Below are 21,894 nucleotides of genomic sequence, written 5' to 3' on the forward strand. Positions count from 1 at the left end.
TACTTCCATGGGGCAGAGCTGTAGTGGTTATGGTGTTGAAAGTGTTCCTTTACCATATAATGTTTTGTTTTGCACTGGTGGTCTCACAGCGACATGTTTGGCACGACAGACACACATTAAGGATGCCAAAATGCCACAATGTGTGTATTACTTACAGGGACAATCCAGACCTCTAAAGTAGTTCAATTTGCTGAAGTGCTTTATTTATGAAGAGAAGATTTATGAAGAGTGTCACTTTTATAAATTAAACTTGTTACACTCCCCTGGCTGTCAATCATACAACCAGTCCTGTTACTTCCTGGTTTGCTTAGCTCAGTGGAGCTAAACTCAAGAGGTAGCAATTGCCCAGAGCACCTGCCTTGGAAAGACGTCTCATTGAGCTGCATTGGGAAGTCTGTGATTGGACAGCCACAGAAAGTCTTGGCGGGGTTAGAAGAGGAGGGCTTGCAAAGGCTGCAGACAAGAGATATATCCCCAATGAAAATAATTAAAGGTGAGAATGTTTTCATTGGGAATATACCTACTAAATATAGATACATTTTTTTGAGGGGGGGGGAGGGGAGAGGGTAGTGGAGTGTTACTGGGCAGGGTGGTCCCCTTGTATAACGCAGGACGGCGATATTACACATGAGCTTTGTAGAGAAGAAGTTAGGGTAGAACACTGGGTCTTATACTTTTATAAAGTGGTCTTTAAGCACATTATTGATGTTATCAAACTGTCGTTTTCACGGCGATGCCAGTAATCGGATTTAAAATGTTGTAATATACCTGTACAAAGTGTCTGGCTGCTTTGTCAAACAATTACGCAAGCATCTTGTGTTTAACCTTTTACTGGACATATATTTCCCAGGCAGGTAAAGTGCATTCGATGTATTTAAACAGACATTTCTACCTTTGAACCTGTAGCAAGTAAGGTTCAAAGATTATTTTCTAAGTGCAATGTGAGCCTTTTATTGGAGGTATACAGGTAGGGACGGTACAGTTTGCCGTGGAGAGGCCTGACACTCTCTGTGTGGCTCAGGGCGGTGAATAGAGTGCGCCGGCTGTGTGGGGAACACAAGGTAAGGGATAAGTGAGAATTGGCCGCAGGGTTGGGCTGGGCTGACATGGATGGAATTGGCTCGGCCTCAGTGTATATAAATAGCCATTATCAGGCAGAGCTCGGATGCAGAGCAGCTTTACTTTGACTCCAGGTGAGCAAGCAGTATGGTGAAACAGGAATATCAGAAGAAGTGTGCAAGCAGTATAGTGAAAACGGAATATCACAAGAAGTGTGCAAGCAGTATATTGAAACAGGAAACATCACAAGAAGTGTGCAAGCAACAGGGTGAAACATGAATATCACAAGAAGTGTGCAGGCAGTATAGTGAAACAGGAATATCACAAGAAGTGTGCAAGCAGTATAGTGAAACAGGAATATCACAAGAAGTGTGCAAGCAGTATAGTGAAACGGGAGTATCACAAGAAGTGTGCAAGCAGTATAGTGAAACAGGAAACATCACAAGAAGTGTGCAAGCAGCAGGGTGAAACATGAATATCACAAGAAGTGTGCAAGCAGCAGGGTGAAACAGGAATATCACAAGAAGTGTGCAAGCAGCAGGGTGAAACATGAATATCACAAGAAGTGTGCAAGCAGTATAGTGAAACAGGAAAATCACAAGAAGTGTGCAAGCAGTATAGTGAAACAGGAATATCACAAGAAGTGTACAAGCAGTATAGTGAAATGGGAATATCACAAGAAGTGTGCAAGCAATATAGTGAAACAGGAATATCACAAGAAGTGTGCAAGCAGCAGGGTGAAACATGAATATCACAAGAAGTGTGCAAGCAGTATAGTGAAACGGAAATATCACAAGAAATGTGCAAGCAGTATAGTGAAACGGGAAGATCACAAGAAGTGTGCAAGCAGTATAGTGAGACAGGAATATCACAAGAAGTGTGCATGGTGAAAGACCACAGATATTCCTAGTGACAGGTATATTACAGAATTTTCTGTTACAGTTTGTGTCATTAGATTATTATTATAAGAATACATTTAGGATTCAATCTGAATTCACATTTACAGACACAACTACTCTATACTCTGATTATAGAGAGAGCTGGTGGGGAAGAGAGTGCGGGTCTGGTAGAGAGAGCAGACTGGTAGAGAGAGCTGGTCTGGTAGAGAGAGCTGTTCTGGTAGAGAGAGCTGTTCTGGTAGAGAGTGCTGGTCTGGTAGAGAGAGCAGACTGGAAGAGAGAGCTGGTGTGGAAGAGAGTGCTGGTCTGGTAGAGAGTGCTGGCGTGGAAGAGAGTGCTGGTCTGGTAGAGAGAGCTGGTCTGGTAGAGAGAGCAGAATGGAAGAGAGAGCTAGTGTGGAAGAGAGTGCGGGTCTGGTAGAGAGAGCAGACTGGAAGAGAGTGCTGGTCTGGTAGAGAGAGCTGGTCTGGTAGAGAGAGCAGAATGGAAGAGAGAGCTAGTGTGGAAGAGAGTGCGGGTCTGGTAGAGAGAGCAGACTGGAAGAGAGTGCTGGTCTGGTAGAGAGTGCTGGTGTGGAAGAGAGTGCTGGTCTGGTAGAGAGAGCAGAATGGAAGAGAGAGCTGGTGTGGAAGAGAGAGCTGGTGTGGAAGAGAGTGCTGGTCTGGTAGAGAGAGCTGGTGTGGAAGAGAGTGATGGTCTGGTAGAGAGAGCAGACTGGAAGAGATAGCTAGTCTGGCAGAGAGAGCAGACTGGAAGAGAGAGCTGGTCTGGTAGAGAGTGCTGGTGTGGAAGAGAGTGCTGGTCTGGTAGAGAGAGCAGAATGGAAGAGAGAGCTGGTGTGGAAGAGAGAGCTGGTGTGGAAGAGAGTGCTGGTCTGGTAGAGAGAGCTGGTGTGGAAGAGAGTGATGGTCTGGTAGAGAGTGCTGGTGTGGAAGAGAGTGCTGGTCTGGTAGAGAGAGCAGAATGGAAGAGAGAGCTAGTCTGGTAGAGAGAGCAGACTGGAAGAGAGTGCTGGTCTGGGAGAGAGAGCAGAATGGAAGAGAGAGCTGGTGTGGAAGAGAGAGCTGGTGTGGAAGAGAGTGCTGGTCTGGTAGAGAGAGCTGGTGTGGAAGAGAGTCCTGGTCTGGTAGAGAGTGCTGGTGTGGAAGAGAGTGCTGGTCTGGTAGAGAGAGCTGGTCTGGTAGAGAGAGCAGAATGGAAGAGAGAGCTAGTCTGGTAGAGAGAGCAGACTGGAAGAGAGTGCTGGTCTGGTAGAGAGTGCTGGTGTGGAAGAGAGTGCTGCTCTGGTAGAGAGAGCAGAATGGAAGAGAGAGCTGGTGTGGAAGAGAGTGCTGGTCTGGTAGAGAGAGCTGGTGTGGAAGAGAGTCCTGGTCTGGTAGAGAGTGCTGGTGTGGAAGAGAGTGCTGGTCTGGTAGAGAGAGCTGGTCTGGTAGAGAGAGCAGAATGGAAGAGAGAGCTAGTCTGGTAGAGAGAGCAGACTGGAAGAGAGTGCTGGTCTGGTAGAGAGTGCTGGTGTGGAAGAGAGTGCTGCTCTGGTAGAGAGAGCAGAATGGAAGAGAGAGCTAGTCTGGTAGAGAGAGCAGACTGGAAAAGAGAGCTGGTCTGGTAGAGAGTGCTGTTGTGGAAGAGAGTGCTGGTCTGGTAGAGAGAGCAGACTGGAAAAGAGAGGGAGAAGAGAGTGCAGGGCTGCAATAAGGCACTTGCCCAGGAGAAGCTGTAGGGGCTGCTCCCTCTTGGTGCACCCCACGATACCATGAAATAATTTATATTTTGCCCTATTTTGCCTTGTCACTTGCAGTAGGTAATGCAGCTCTGCATGCTTGGTAGATAGGTAACCATGACATTAAAACATATGAAGTTGCTGTGGATACCGTATTATCTCACCTTTATAAAGGTTGGTGCGTCAGGCACAGTGATCACTGCTATCTTACACCCCATAAACAATTAGTTTAATACAGTGAGTATTAATTAATTAAACACGGAATAACGAATTGCAAAACATTGGCTCAAATTAGCCAAACTGCAATAATTCACCAAAACACACATTTTACATCTCCCCGGTTAATTCTACGTGAATTTAGAACATTCCTTAGATATATCATCCCATCAATCAGTGGACAGCGGTGGTTGGGATCTTCCTGCGACCGGCGTAACCTGATTTTTATTTATATTTTTTGGCTTCCTGGAATTAGAGATCTTCTCAGTGAAGATGGGTTAGTAATGAGCTTTTTAGCATTTTGGGCAAAACAAACTAAATTAGAATTAAAAAAATGAAGCCAAGTGTTCTGGGGATTGTCGTCTGTATAATTAGTGTTATTTCTGTCCTACTGTCTGGGCAAATGGTCCGTTATTAATAATTACAGATTACTGAGGTAGTCACTAAAGTGGGATTTGTCAAATATTCAAAATTAATTTCAAATTTTAGGGCAAAACAGGTGAATCTGAAAAGCACTTCAAATGATTTTGGCCCAACACTTGGAATCCCATTTCCCACATTAATGACCACCCTGAATATTTATCTTTTTTTTTTATTTTTTATTAAATACGTTCTCTCCATAAGCAGAATAGTGAATGTAAATATAATTTATAGACAGATATTGTCATTCAGATCAATGAAGACCAATTAGTGGTTATTGTTAATGGGAACCACATATTATATATATATCTCTCCATAAGTGATCTGGTATGTGTGTCTGTCTATCTATCTCTTATATATTATATATATGTTACTTTATTATCTCATTATCCATTACCTGTGCAATCTCCATAACTGATACAGTGTGAATATATAGAAATGCTGTGCATCTCCTGTATATCTCAAACTGGACTTTGGAAAGTCACCCTTTAGCACAGTAATGTTGAGAAACCAATTTTTCACAACTATCCCAGAATTCCCAGCTTGACATGCAAATGAGCTCAGACAGGCATCGTGTTTGAGACTTCACACCGCGTTTCTTGTAGAGACTCGTAGCAATGGACACCATTTTAAACACTGGATATGATCGAAACGGAGCTGTGACCAGAAACCAGCCAGAGACTGCAGTTTCAACCTTGTGGGTCTCATCATCATGGCGCTGGTTCTGCTCTGGATGCTGAGGTCTCTCAATGAGTTTGTAGCGAGATGCCAAATAGTTCAAACTCTCACAATGCAGATGGACAAATTACTGTTGTGCTTCACCTACATAGCTTATATATATAATAACGCGGGAGCAGTCACAGTGACCGTGTCTAGATGTACACCCCGTTATGGAGACAGTAAAGGTAACGGACCCCCAGGTAACAGCCTGGGATACAGGGGACAGCAAGGAATCCAGCCAAAGGGTAAACTACAGTATTTATAACATGGGAATATGTCATGTTCTTAGGATACACTGATAATGGTTTAATAAAACCTACTATTTGGGTTTAAAGGTAAAGTTAATCAGCCTGGATTGATTGATGGCCGTCCAGGAGACGGAGCAATGTCTGATAAGAGAAAGCCTTTGCCCCTTTTTCCTGATGACATATACACAATGTAACGAGTTGCAATTTCACACAGAAAGACGTATCAGCCGGTTCAATCTGTCAGGTCTTGGCCCTGTCCTTTCACCTATATTGCCAAGGGTACGGTCTGTGTTACACTCTGACCCCTGACTGCAGCCCACAGACTGCCATCACACAGTTACTACATCGGACTGGTCTCCTACGCAGGCGAATTATTAATATTACACAACAGGCGGCAGGATAGAGAGTATTATAAACACATACACTATTATTTTATTATTACTGCCAGTAAACAAGAAATGGCGTGGAGGGAATAATAATAGCTGCTCACATACTGATGCTACTTGCAGATATAGTTAATAAATATGTAGAAAAGCTGCACCAGATATGAATGAAATTAGTAAATAGGACCGGTTCTCCTACATTGTCAGTTATACCCCGAATCTGGCCACCACAAACAACCAGAGACAAGAATTGTGGGTAACAAAATGCAAGGTGTGGGGGTCAATGACAGCAATTTGGGGGGACACTGGTAAATATATAGAGATGGGAAATTCTTCCCCTTGCGATACTAAGATATTCTCCAGATATAAACCATAACAATCACTCACAAGAAGATATTGAATAGGGGCATTCGAATTTTCACAGGGCACTACTAACTGTATTCACAATGGTGATCTAAACCAAGCAAACCTTTTTAAAGCACGGTTTCTATTATTTAACACTTACTTTTCGTTACTCTTACTATTTAGCAAGATTTAAAAGGGAGAGAGGCCTTATCTTTTTCTGTCTATACTAAGGATGATATATTATAGTCTAGTGAATTTTGGTACTCAACTGTTGAATTATCATACCTTCATCTATGAGAAATTTCACAAATCCTCAACAAGTCTCCATATAGTGGAGATATCTTTGTGGATAATTTATCTCCCCTCCCCCTCTCCCTTCCCCTTGCAAAATTGTTGAACTTTGTGCTATACCAATCCATATACGGAATACTACCTAGGATTTGTACTCTTTATTTTTATCCAGTCCCCTAATATTGGCAATAACTAATAAAGCCAGAGAGGGTGGAGGGAGTTGGTTTTATGCAACGAGGCTCCATTTACCAGCCAGGGCCTTATTCTATTGGGATTTGGATTTAGGTATCTGACTTTCTTCATTTGGTTAAACGTGTTTATCTACATACTGTTTATGTTCCCAGATAACACCTGCACACAATGTTTCTTATGAGTGAGTTTGTAGTTTATTTCTAATTTATATTTAGGGGGTAAGCCCTGAGGCACTACTGGAGCGACTCCCTGGTGATTTGGATTCAGGGGAAGTTGTCATGCAAGTACCTCACACGGAACATTTTCTATTTTTAAAATATTCTCCACAAATATATACATTCAAAATAATGTGTCACCTCATATATTCTGCAATAGTTTTTCCCTCCATATTTTATTTTATTTTGTATTATTTTATTATTTTATTAACAGAGCATTAATGTATATCTATCTATAAATGTGTGCAGGCTCCTTTAATTGCCCAGTTTGTGCTGATTACTCCAGGAACAAAGTTTTCTTCCAAAACCTTAATTAAATTAATTGTGCTGTGACACATTGTGTTTACACCTTCACTGAGTTTAGATTGAAGCGGGTTGAGCGGGTCCGTACATGCAGCGGGTCACAAACATGACTTAAATTAAACAGGTAATTGGGGGATGAAATTATTATTTTCCAGAGCAGGAAAGATTTTGTGGTTAATTATTATCTAAATCCATGGGGGTTAAAGGGTAAAACATTGATGTAAATCTCTATCTATCTATCTATCTATCTATCTATCTATCTATCTATCTATCTATCTATCTATCTTATCTCTGTCTGTCTATCTATCTATCTATCTATCTATCTATCCATCTCTCTGTCTGTCTGTCTATCTATCTATTTATCTCTCTCTCTCTCTCTATCTCTGTCTGTCTGTCTATCTATCTATCTATCTATGTACCTATCTATCTATCTATCTATCTATCCATCTCTCTGTCTGTCTGTCTGTCTATCTATCTATTTATCTGTCTCTCTCTCTGTCTGTCTATCTATTTATATGTCTCTCTCTCTGTCTGTCTGTCTGTCTATCTATCTGTCTGTCTATCTATTTATCTGTCTCTCTCTCTGTCTGTCTGTCTATCTATTTATCTGTCTCTCTCTCTGTCTGTCTGTCTGTCTCTCTTTTATAATCTAATCAATACATATTCAATAAATAATTCCAATATATAAATGTGAATCTGAATCCACAAGCTTTATTTGGGTGCAGGAGTGGTACGAGGGGCGACACACAAACTGTGCCTCTAGCACCACGCGTGAGGTTAACTGACATGGAAATCCCCAAATAATAAAACATGCAGCACACAATACAAACTGTCTGCATTGTGGATATAATGGGACTGGGGATATTGGGAGGATCTGTAAGATTATTTAAAGAAATTAGTTTTGACGAGAATTTGGGGTGAGCTGTCCTCCATCCAAGCTGGTAGCAGGTTCCGGTACATTGTGTCACATTGTCTCTTTTTGTATCAGATTTAGTGAGATGTGCTGCTGCCTGGGCTTTCTCTTTACCCCTCTCTCCACTCCCTTCATTGTTGCCCTGATCACCGTGGGGATTTCCGCTTTCATCTATGTCCTGACAAAACCAAAACCGGTCTTTCCACCCATCGACCTGAACAAACAGTCTGTCGGAACTCAGGTAACGCCAAAACTGCATCTTTATTACTTCAGAACGTTTAGTTTAGCTAAGACACACTTTTAAAAATCATGATAGATAGTGCATTAAGTGACATCACACATCTAGACATATATCATCTAAATGTGATATTCACCAAATACAATATCCAGCAAATATAATATCATCCAAACATAATATCCACCAAATATAATGTCCGACAAATATAATGTCCACCAAATATAATATCCAGCAAATATAATGTCCGCCAAATATAATGTCCACCAAATATAATATCATCCAAATATAATATCCCCCAAATATAATGTCTACCAAATATAATATCCAGCAAATATAATGTCCGCCAAATATAATATCCAGCAAATATAATGTCCGCCAAATATAATATCATCGAAATATAATATCCCCCAAATATAATGTCTACCAAATATAATATCATCCAAATATAATATCCACCAAATATAATGTCCACCAAATATAATATCCAGCAAATATAATGTCCACCAAATATAATGTCCACCAGATATAATGTCCACCAAATATAATATCATCGAAATATAATGTCTGCCAAATATAATGTCCATCAAATCTAATGTTTGCAAAATAATATCCACCAAATATAATGTCCACCAAATAAAATGTCCACCAAATATAATATCCACCAAATATAATGTCCACCAAAAATATTGTCTGCCAAATGTAATATCCACCAAATATAATGTCCATCAAATATAATGTTTGCGAAATATAATATCCACCAAATATAATGTCCACCAAATATAATATCATCCAAACATAATATCCGCCAAATATAATGTCCACCAAATATAATATCATCCAAATATAATGTCCGCCAAATATAATATCCACCAAATATAATGTCCGCCAAATATAATATCATCGAAATATAATATCCCCCAAATATAATGTCTACCAAATATAATATCATCCAAATATAATATCCACCAAATATAATGTCCACCAAATATAATATCCAGCAAATATAATGTCCGCCAAATATAATGTCCACCAGATATAATGTCCACCAAATATAATATCATCGAAATATAATGTCTGCCAAATATAATGTCCATCAAATCTAATGTTTGCAAAATAATATCCACCAAATATAATGTCCACCAAATAAAATGTCCACCAAATATAATATCCACCAAATATAATGTCCACCAAAAATATTGTCTGCCAAATGTAATATCCACCAAATATAATGTCCATCAAATATAATGTTTGCGAAATATAATATCCACCAAATATAATGTCCACCAAATATAATATCATCCAAACATAATATCCGCCAAATATAATGTCCACCAAATATAATATCATCCAAATATAATGTCCGCCAAATATAATATCCACCAAATATAATGTCCACCAAATATAATGTCTACCAAATATAATATCCACCAAATATAATGTCCACCAAATATAATATCCACCAAATATAATATCCACCAAATATAATGTCCACCAAATATAATATCATCCAAATATAATGTCCGCCAAATATAATATCCACCAAATATAATGTCCACCAAATATAATGTCTACCAAATATATCATCCAAATATAATATCCACCAAATATAATGTCCACCAAATATAATATCCGCCAAATATAATGTCCACCAAATATAATGTCCACCAACTATAATATTCACCAAATATAATGTCCACCAAATATAATATCATCCAAATATAATGTCCACCAAATATAATGTCCACCAAATATAATGCCCACCATATATAATATCATCCAAATATAATATCCACCAAATATAATGTCTGCCAAATATAATATCCACCAATTATAATGTCTGCCAAATGTAATATCCACCAAATATAATATCATCCAAACATAATATCCACCAAATATAATATCCGCCAAATATAATGTCCACCAAATATAATATCCACCATATATAATATCATCCAAACATAATATCCACCAAATATAATATCCACCAAATATAAAGTCCGCCAAATATAATGTCCACCAAATATAATATCATTGAAATATAATATCCCCCAAATAAAATGTCCATCAAATATAATGTTTGCGAAATATAATATCATTGAAATATAATACCCCAAATATAATGTCCACCAAGTATAATGTCAACCAAATATAATATCATCCAAATATAATGTCTGCCAAATGTGATATCCACCAAATATAATGTCCACCAAATATAATATCATCCAAACATAATATCCACCAAATAGAATGTCCGCCAAATATAATGCCCACCAAATATAATGTCCGCAAAATATAATGATTACCAAATATAATATCATCCAAACATAATATCCACCAAATATAATGTCCGCCAAATATAATGTCCAGCAAATATAATATCATCCAAATATAATGTCCGCCAAATATAAAATCCACCAAATATAATGTCCACCAAATATAATGTCCGCCAAATATAATGTCCGAGAAATATAATATCCGCCAAATATAATAGCCGCCAACTATAATGTCCACCAAATATAATGTCATCCAAATATAATGTCCGCCAAATATAATGTCCAGCAAATATAATATCACCCAAATATAATGTCTGCCAAATATAATGTCCACCAAATATAATATCATCCAAATATAATGTCCGCCAAATATAATGTCCACCAAATATAATATCATCCAAATATAATATCCACCAAATATAATGTCCACCAAATATAATATCATCCAAATATAATGTCCGCCAAATATAATGTCCAGCAAATATAATATCATCCAAATATAATGTCCGCCAAATATAATGTCCACCAAATATAATATCATCCAAATATAATGTCCGCCAAATATAATATCCACCAAATATAATGTCCGCCAAATATAATATCATTGAAATATAATGTCCGCCAAATATAATATCATCCAAATATAATATCCGCCAAATATAATGTCCACCAAATAAATTGTCCACCAAATATAATGTCCGCCAAATGTAATATCCGCCAAATATAATGTCCACGAAATATAATATCCCCAAAATACAATGTCCGCCAAATGTAATGTACGAGACATATAATGTCCACCAAATATAATATGCAACAAATATAATATCCACCAAATATAATGTCCACCAAATATAATATCATCGAAATATAATATCCCCCAAATATAATGCCCGCCAAATATAATATCCACCAAATATAATGTCCACCAAATATATCATCCAAATATAGTACCCGCCAAATATAATCTCTGCCAAATATAATATCCGCGAAATATAGTACTAAGAGTATTATTATGTATTCTTTTATTGTCCTGTTTTTACATTTAGATTCCATTGTTGGGGCCTTAGATATGCAATGCATTAATCACCCAGAATCTAATCGCCATAATTTATTAACTAAAAAACATTCTAATTTTTTGTTTTATTTCCGGAAATATTTTGCTAATTAAAGTTTTAAACAAATCTCCACTATTTCACACACAGGGCGGTGCGCGAAGATGCGCTTTGCTGAAGGATGACAAACTCATGTCTTATTATTATGAAGACGGAAAAACCTTATATGAAATCTTCATGAGAGGGATCCGTGTTTCCGGTAAGGGGGCCAATCTCTGCCTTTTTACAATATTTCGAAATCTAGGGAAAATCAGCCGAAGGCAGATTGGGGTTAGATAAAGGTGCTTCCTGGACTTTGCATGGAGTTGAGACTTTACCAGAAATAGTTTTTAGCTGCCATTAAACTCAGTTTTGCATTTTTGGGGCTGCTTGCGGTTAGAATTAGTAAATATCATGCGTTCAGTTTTAGCTCATACACGGATGTTCTGCTCTTGGTAGATTATCCTGAATGAATCCAGGACCCTATAGGCCAAGTTATCTCATCGTACATTCTAAATGGAAAAATACTGCCCAAAGCCGGGTTCTTATTTAATCAACAACTCTGGAGAATTCACCTGCTTTTCATTCAATCGTTTTGCCCTTTGTGTCAGATTTCTGTTTTGTCTAATTGTGTTTTGTTCTATTTACAGGAAATGGCAACTGTTTGGGCTGGAGGAGACCGAACCAACCTTACGAATGGATGACTTACAGACAGGTAGGTCCAAACAAATTAATGCAGTTCGCATATTAAGAAATTCGAACATATTCAGTTGATAACCCAGAATGTAGCAGTTGATAGCCCTGAATGTAGCAGTTGATAGCCCTGAATGTAGCAGTTGATAGCCCTGAATGTAGCAGTTGATAGCCCTGAATGTAGCAGTTGATAGCCCAGAATGAAGCAGTTGATAGCCCAGAATGAAGCAGTTGATAGCCCAGAATGAAACAGTTGATAGCCCAGAATGTAGCAGTTGATAGCCCAGAATGTAGCAGTTGATAGCCCAGAATGTAGCAGTTGATAGCCCAGAATGTAGCAGTTGATAGCTCAGAATGTAGCAGTTGATAGCTCAGAATGTAGCAGTTGATAGCCCAGAATGTAGCAGTTGATAGCCCTGAATGTAGCAGTTGATAGCCCAGAATGTAACAGTTGATAGCCCAGAATGAAGCAGTTGATAGCCCAGAATGAAGCAGTTGATAGCCCAGAATGAAGCAGTTGATAGCCCTGAATGTAGCAGTTGATAGCCCTGAATGTAGCAGTTGATAGCCCAGAATGTAGCAGTTGATAGCCCAGAATGTAGCAGTTGATAGTCCAGAATGTAGCAGTTGATAGTCCAGAATGTAGCAGTTGATAGCTCAGAATGTAGAAGTTGATAGCCCTGAATGTAGCAGTTGATAGCCCTGAATGTAGCAGTTGATAGCTCAGAATGTAGCAGTTGATAGCTCAGAATGTAGCAGTTGATAGCCCAGAATGTAGCAGTTGATAGCCCAGAATGTAGCAGTTGATAGTCCAGAATGTAGCAGTTGATAATCCAGAATGTAGCAGTTGATAGTTCAGAATGTAGCAGTTGATAGCCCTGAATGTAGCAGTTGATAGCCCTGAATGTAGCAGTTGATAGCTCAGAATGTAGCAGTTGATAGCTCAGAATGTAGCAGTTGATAGCCCAGAATGTAGCAGTTGATAGCCCAGAATGTAGCAGTTGATAGCCCAGAATGTAGCAGTTGATAGTCCAGAATGTAGCAGTTGATAGTCCGGAATGTAAGTATAGATGAAACCTTAAGGGACCAGAAAACAGGGAGGACAAAACCCTACCCTATTACCGTCTCTTAGGTAAGGGATGGTCACCTAGACTGGGTAGAAAGGGGGTAACCCTAGGGTAATGAAACAAAACAAAGAAAATAAATCCAAAGGTGGTCTAACTAAGAGACAACCATGGGGACAATTACCCAGTCCAATTCCAATAGTAAATGTTAACAGGAAAGAAAATAATAAATAACTTTATTAAGGTATATAATACAATGTATACATAAATACCAATCTAAATAGATAGTCAGTTAAGAGGAATAACCCACCATCAAAAATAGAGATAGGTGGCTAAATAATAGCCTACTGTATATAATCCTTCTAAAAAGAAAAGAAAAATAATAATGACTAAATGATGCTTGGGCTAAGGGTATAGAAACACTCATATGGGTGGAGAGGCTAGGTGGAGAGTAGTGGGTAATGGAATGTATGGATCATAATCTCACATTCATATAGCCCCACATATAGTAAACTCCTCCACAAGTAGTCACCCTTAGTGTTCCAACCCTATACTCCTGGGAAACACCTTCAAGGGTGTTCCAATCCAGACTTATCTATAATAGAAAAATACACCAAACTTAAAATAAAATAAAAACTAATGGTAACCAGTCTAAATAGAGAGAGACAGAGAGGAAAGAGGAGAGGCCAGGCACGAAATGGAAGTGGCTAATTAATAGCCTACTAAGAGAGCTACCTTTCTAAAATAGAAAGGAGATTAACTAAATAGTGCTCTGGCTAAGGGTGTACAAGCAATAAGAGAGGAGGGGAGAAATAAAGGAGAGAGGTAAATGCATAAGCATATATAAACGTTTAGGTAAGGTATCAAAAAACCAACCATATAATATAAACCTCTCCCCCCACTTGTAGCCTCCCAGCAAACAAACACTCTCTATGCTAAACCCTATACTCCTAAGGAAACACCTTCGAGGGTGTTCTAATCTTAGCTCAAACTAACATTAGAAAAGGTTCCAAGAGTTTGAATAAGTGTCAAATCATCTGTGCAGAGTGCTCAAATCGTGAGTGAAAAAGCGGCTAAAACCGGGTTTACCTCTCTCCTTTATTTCTCCCCTCCTCTCTTATTGCTTGTACACCCTTAGCCAGAGCACTATTTAGTTAATCTCCTTTCTATTTTAGAAAGGTAGCTCTCTTAGTAGGCTATTAATTAGCCACTTCCATTTCGTGCCTGGCCTCTCCTCTTTCCTCTCTGTCTCTCTCTATTTAGACTGGTTACCATTAGTTTTTATTTTATTTTAAGTTTGGTGTATTTTTCTATTATAGATAAGTCTGGATTGGAACACCCTTGAAGGTGTTTCCCAGGAGTATAGGGTTGGAACACTAAGGGTGACTACTTGTGGAGGAGTTTACTATATGTGGGGCTATATGAATGTGAGATTATGATCCATACATTCCATTACCCACTACTCTCCACCTAGCCTCTCCACCCATATGAGTGTTTCTATACCCTTAGCCCAAGCATCATTGAGTCATTATTATTTTTCTTTTCTTTTTAGAAGGATTATATACAGTAGGCTATTATTTAGCCACCTATCTCTATTTTTGATGGTGGGTTATTCCTCTTAACTGACTCTATCTATTTAGATTGGTATTTATGTATACATTGTATTATATACCTTAATAAAGTTATTTATTATTTTCTTTCCTGTTAACATTTACTATTGGAATTGGACTGGGTAATTGTCCTCATGGTTGTCTCTTAGTTAGACCACCTTTGGATTTATTTTCTTTGTTTTGTAGTCCGGAATGTAGCAGTTGATAGCCCAGAATGTAGCAGTTGATAGTCCAGAATGTAGCAGTTGATAGCCCAGAATGTAACAGTTGATAGCCCAGAATGTAACAGTTGATAGCCCAGAATGTAGCAGTTGATAGCCCAGAATGTAACAGTTAAAGGACCACTATAGTTCCAGGAAAACAAACTCATTTTCTTGGCTTTATACGTTTTTTGGGATCAATGAGACAGCCACTAGAGGCTGGATTAACCCCTATTGTAAACATAGCAGTTTCTCTGAAACTGCTATGTTTACAGCTGCAGGATTAAAACTAGATGGACCTGGCACCCAGACCAATTCATTGAGCTGAAGTGGTCTGGGTGCCTATAGTGGTCCTTTAATAGTTCAGAATGTAGCAGTTGAAACCCCCTGGAGTACAGATGGCTCTATGTTTTTACGTTGTGACAAGTTAGGGATACCAGTGTAGCAGTAATGATGATGGTGGGAGCGATAGTTAATATGGTGAGATGGCATTAGATATTAGAGATATTACAGATTTTGGCATTGATTAGTGATTATGGGAGTGTTGTATTGCTGCTCTGATTTAGGTCTTTTATTGATTCGTTGCAGGTAGCGGACAGAGCTGAATATTTGGGATCTGGACTTTTACAGAAAGGATGTAAGCCTTCACCCGATCAGTTTATTGGGATCTTCTCACAGAATCGACCAGAGGTAAATCCATATCCAATAATTCACTGAGCTGACTGGAAACCAGCAGCTTAATCCTGAATTTATAAGCAGCATTGTTGGAACGCAATTACTGATAGAGAGATCTGAAAATTCTGACATTATTTTGACTGTACATGTTAAAGTGATCTAAAAAGTGAAGATTTTCTTTACAGTAAGTTCTGCCGGGTTTTGACAAAATCTTCTTTTCAGAAGACTACAGAACTCTTTTCTGACATAAAAAGTATTGGAAAATGATAAATCCACTGCGTCACTGAAAAAACGGCAGATAATAAAACAACACCTTATAGAGTTAATAAACTGCGCTGAAATATTAGATGCAAAGTGTTGGCGCAGTTTAATAAATGCCCCCTATAGTTCTTTAATGGGTAAAATGGGAGCAAGGTGTATGATATTGATGATATTAATGAAATGCATCTCTGAATCTCCTTTCTCTGACCGGTTTGCTCTGTCTTGTGTAGGCCGTCATAGCAGAGCTGGCTTGTTATACGTACTCCATGGCCATCGTTCCGCTGTACGACACCCTGGGAGCAGAAGCCATTGTTTATATTGTTAACAGAGGTGAGAACACACACACACATTTATACACACACACACACACACACACATTTATACACACATTCACATGTATACACGCACACATTCACATTTAAACACATGCACACTTATACACACACATTCACATTTAAACACACTCAGATTTATACACACACATTCACATTTAAACACACTCAGATTTATACACACACACACTCACATTTATACACATGCACACTTATACACACATAATCACATTGATACACACACACACATGCACATTTAGACACACACATGCACATTTATACATAAACACTCATATTTAAACACACACTTATACACACAAATGCACATTTATGCTAACACATTCCTACTCATACATACACACACACACACACACACATTTGTACAGATGCACATTTATACACATTCAGTTATATAATTATATATGTAGATAGCCACTATATCTACCACGATTATTCATTATAGTGTCAGCGGTTGGGAGATCTACTTTAATTAAAAACCTGTAAGTCACACTCAGGATCCTTCCAGTGGATTTATCGGGATCCTGCCATCTGAGTTATGCAAACGGAATAAAAGGTGACTCTGTTTTGCAGCTGACTTGTCAGTGGTAATCTGTGACAAATCGGACAAGGCTCGCATCCTGCTGGACAACTGCGAGAAAGGCCTGACGCCTGGGATCACAACAGTCATCCTGATGGAGGCGTTCGAAGACGAACTGAAGGATAAGGCTGTGAAATGTAACATTGACATTTTATTGATGAAAGACGTTGAGGTATTTCACTGCTTACTTAATAATAAGAAAATAATTAAAATCCCTTGGCGTCAGATTTAAGATATATTAATGTTCACTTTACTAAAATTAGATCTAAAATAATTTCAAAAACTAGCAAAACCCATATTTAAACAATCCATGTACCCACTGCTTCCCCCATCTCTGCCAATATTCTTCTTCTAAATGTCAACTTCTTACCTCCCATTGACAACATGTAAGGATACAACAAGGCATTACTTTTTACTTCATTAATGGGTCTGTCACCAGAAATACTTTTACAACAGCTTCAAATTATATTCCAAACACATTACGGTACTTCACCCTTTAGTAAATGTCTGAAGCTAAGACTATGTCCCAGGTAGGATAAACCTGGCAAAATCTAGCTCCCCTTGGGTTAGACCAGTGGTAAGCGATGATGGCTAAAGATGGTGGGGCGCTAGACTCTCCCCTCTGATTTCTTTGGTTCTGACTATTTAACCTGATGTAATTAACCCGTGACCTAATGAGACATCACACCCTAATTATCACCATAAACCTATAGAAACATCACACTGTAAATAACTATAGACACATATTATAGATACCTATTGACACTTATTATAAATACCTATAGATAAACCTATAGACACTTACTATAAATACCTATAGATAAACCTATAGACACTTGCTATAAATACCTATAGATAAACCTATAGACACATACTATAACTACCTATAGATAAACCTATAGACACTATAAATACCTATAGATAAACCTATAGACACTATAAATACCTATAGATAAACCTATAGACACTATAAATAAATATAGATAAACCTATAGACACTTACTATAAATACCTATAGATAAACCTATAGACACTTACTATAAATACCTATAGATAAACCTATAGACACTTACTATAAATACCTATAGATAAACCTATAGACACTATAAATACCTATAGATAAACCTATAGACACATACTACAAATACCTATAGATAAACCCATAGACACTTATTATAAATACCTATAGATAAACCTATAGACACATACTATAAATACCTATAGATAAACCTATAGACACTTCTTATAAATACCTATAGATAAACCTATAGACACATACTATAAATACCTATAGATAAACCTATAGACACATACTATAAATACCTATAGATAAACCTATAGACACTATAAATACCTATAGATAAACCTATAGACACTTACTATAAATACCTATAGATAAACCTATAGACACTTACTATAAATACCTATAGATAAACCTATAGATACATACTATAAATACCTATAGATAAACCTATAGACACTTACTATAAATACCTATAGATAAACCTATAGACACTATAAATACCTATAGATAAACCTATAGACACATACTACAAATACCTATAGATAAACCCATAGACACTTATTATAAATACCTATAGATAAACCTATAGACACATACTATAAATACCTATAGATAAACCTATAGACACTTCTTATAAATACCTATAGATAAACCTATAGACACATACTATAAATACCTATAGATAAACCTATAGACACATACTATAAATACCTATAGATAAACCTATAGACACTATAAATACCTATAGATAAACCTATAGACACTTACTATAAATACCTATAGATAAACCTATAGACACTTACTATAAATACCTATAGATAAACCTATAGACACTTATTATAAATACCTATAGATAAACCTATAGACACTTACTATAAATACCTATACAGGGAGTGCAGAATTATTAGGCAAGTTGTATTTTTGAGGATTAATTTTATTATTGAACAACAACCACGTTCTCAATGAACCCAAAAAACTCATTAATATCAAAGCTGAATATTTTTGGAAGTAGTTTTTAGTTTGTTTTTATTTATAGCTATTTTGGGGGGATATCTGTGTGTGCAGGTGACTATTACTGTGCATAATTATTAGGCAACTTAACAAAAAACAAATATATACCCATTTCAATTATTTATTTTTACCAGTGAAACCAATATAACATCTCAACATTCACAAATATACATTTCTGACATTCAAAAACATAACAAAAACAAATCAGTGACCAATATAGCCACCTTTCTTTGCAAGGACACTCAAAAGCCTGCCATCCATGGATTCTGTCAGTGTTTTGATCTGTTCACCATCAACATTGCGTGCAGCAGCAACCACATCCTCCCAGACACTGTTCAGAGAGGTGTACTGTTTTCCCTCCTTGTAAATCTCACATTTGATGATGGACCACAGGTTCTCAATGGGGTTCAGATCAGGTGAACAAGGAGGCCATGTCATTAGATTTTCTTCTTTTATACCCTTTCTTGCCAGCCACGCTGTGGAGTACTTGGACGCGTGTGATGGAGCATTGTCCTGCATGAAAATCATGTTTTTCTTGAAGGATGCAGACTTCTTCCTGTACCATTGCTTGAAGAAGGTGTCTTCCAGAAACTGGGAGTTGAGCTTGACTCCATCCTCAACCCGAAAAGGCCCCACAAGCTCATCTTTGATGATACCAGCCCAAACCAGTACTCCACCTCCACCTTGCTGGCGTCTGAGTCAGACTGGAGCTCTCTGCCCTTTACCAATCCATCCATCTGGCCCATCAAGACTCACTCTCATTTCATCAGTCCATAAAACCTTAGAAAAATCAGTCTTGAGATATTTCTTGGCCCAGTCTTGATGTTTCAGCTTGTGTGTCTTGTTCAGTGGTGGTCGTCTTTCAGCCTTTCTTACCTTGACCATGTCTCTGATTATTGCACACCTTGTGCTTTCGGGCACTCTAGTGATGTTGCAGCTCTGAAATATGGCCAGACTGGTGGCAAGTGGCATCTTGGCAGCTGCACGCTTGACTTTTCTCAGTTCATGGGCAGTTATTTTGCGCCTTGGTTTCTCCACACGCTTCTTGCGACCCTGTTGACTATTTTGAATGAAACGCTTGATTGTTCGATGATCACGCTTCAGAAGCTTTGCAATTTTAAGAGTGCTGCATCCCTCTGCAATATATCTCACTATTTTTAACTTTTCTGAGCCTGTCAAGTCCTTCTTTTGACCCATTTTGCCAAAGGAAAGGAGGTTGCCTAATAATTATGCACACCTGATATAGGGTGTTGATGTCATTAGACCACACCCCTTCTCATTACAGAGATGCACATCACCTAATATGCTTAATTGGTAGTAGGCTTTCGAGCCTATACAGCTTGCAGTAAGACAACATGCATAAAGAGGATGATGTGGTCAAAATACTCATTTGCCTAATAATTCTGCACGCAGTGTAGATAAACCTATAGACACTTATTATAAATACCTATAGATAAACCTATAGACACTTATTATAAATACCTATAGATAAACCTATAGACACATACTATAAATACCTATAGATAAATCTATAGACACTTACTATAAATACCTATAGATAAACCTATATACACATACTATAAATACCTATAGATAAACCTATAGACACATACTATAAATACCTATAGATAAACCTATAGACACATACTATAAATACCTATAGATAAACCTATAGACACTATAAATACCTATAGATAAACCTATAGACACTTACTATAAATACCGTATAGATAAACCTATAGACACTATAAATACCTATAGATAAACCTATAGACACATACTATAAATACCTATAGATAAACCTATAGACACTTACTATAAATACCTATAGATAAACATATAGACACATACTATAAATACCTATAGATAAACCTATAGACACATACTATAAATACCTATAGATAAACCTATAGATACATACTATAAATACCTATAGATAAACCTATAGACACTTACTATAAATACCTATAGATAAACCTATAGACACATACTATAAATACCTATAGATAAACCTAAAGATACATACTATAAATACCTATAGATAAACCTATAGACACTTACAATAAATACCTATAGATAAACCTATAGACACATACTAGAAATACCTATAGATAAACCTATAGACACTTACTATAAATACCTATAGATAAACCTATAGACATATACTATAAATACCTATAGATAAACCTATAGACATATACTATAAATACCTATAGATAAACCTATAGACACTATAAATACCTATAGATAAACCTATAGACACATACTATAAATACCTATAGATAAACCTATAGACGCATACTGTAAATACCTATAGATAAACCTATAGACACATACTATAAATACCTATAGATAAACCTATAGATACATACTATAAATACCTATAGATAAACCTATAGACACTATAAATACCTATAGATAAACCTATAGACACATACTATAAATACCTATAGATAAACCTATAGACACTATAAATACCTATAGATAAACCTATAGACACATACTATCAATACCTATAGATAAACCTATAGATACATACTATAAATACCTATAGATAAACCTATAGACACTTAATATAAATACGTATAGATAAACCTATAGACACATACTATAAATACCTATAGATAAACCTATAGACACTTACTATAAATACCTATAGATAAACCTATAGACACTTACTATAAATACCTATAGATAAACCTATAGACATATACTATAAATACCTATAGATAAACATATAGACACTATAAATACCTATAGATAAACCTATAGACACATACTATAAATACCTATAGATAAACCTATAGACGCATACTATAAATACCTATAGATAAACCTATAGACACATACTATAAATACCTATAGATAAACCTATAGATACATACTATAAATACCTATAG

At 37.1% G+C, this 21,894-nt stretch overlaps 1 protein-coding gene across 1 annotated transcript in view; it reads left to right on the plus strand.

The window, feature by feature from the left end:
• The first annotated feature begins 995 nt into the window (after positions 1–995).
• ACSL5 (acyl-CoA synthetase long chain family member 5) overlaps positions 996–21,894 on the plus strand; it is a 41,485-nt gene continuing 20,586 nt past the window's right edge. The window contains exons 1-7 of the mRNA XM_063434751.1: positions 996–1,061; positions 8,000–8,165; positions 11,638–11,746; positions 12,177–12,241; positions 15,682–15,783; positions 16,260–16,359; positions 16,953–17,131. Coding sequence (XP_063290821.1) covers positions 8,010–8,165; positions 11,638–11,746; positions 12,177–12,241; positions 15,682–15,783; positions 16,260–16,359; positions 16,953–17,131 — 711 coding nt within the window. The 5' untranslated portion in view covers positions 996–1,061; positions 8,000–8,009. The remainder of the gene's footprint in view (positions 1,062–7,999; positions 8,166–11,637; positions 11,747–12,176; positions 12,242–15,681; positions 15,784–16,259; positions 16,360–16,952; positions 17,132–21,894) is intronic.

The sequence above is a fragment of the Pelobates fuscus genome, chromosome 10 (genome assembly GCF_036172605.1).
Source record: "Pelobates fuscus isolate aPelFus1 chromosome 10, aPelFus1.pri, whole genome shotgun sequence".
Classification (NCBI taxonomy): domain Eukaryota; kingdom Metazoa; phylum Chordata; class Amphibia; order Anura; family Pelobatidae; genus Pelobates; species Pelobates fuscus.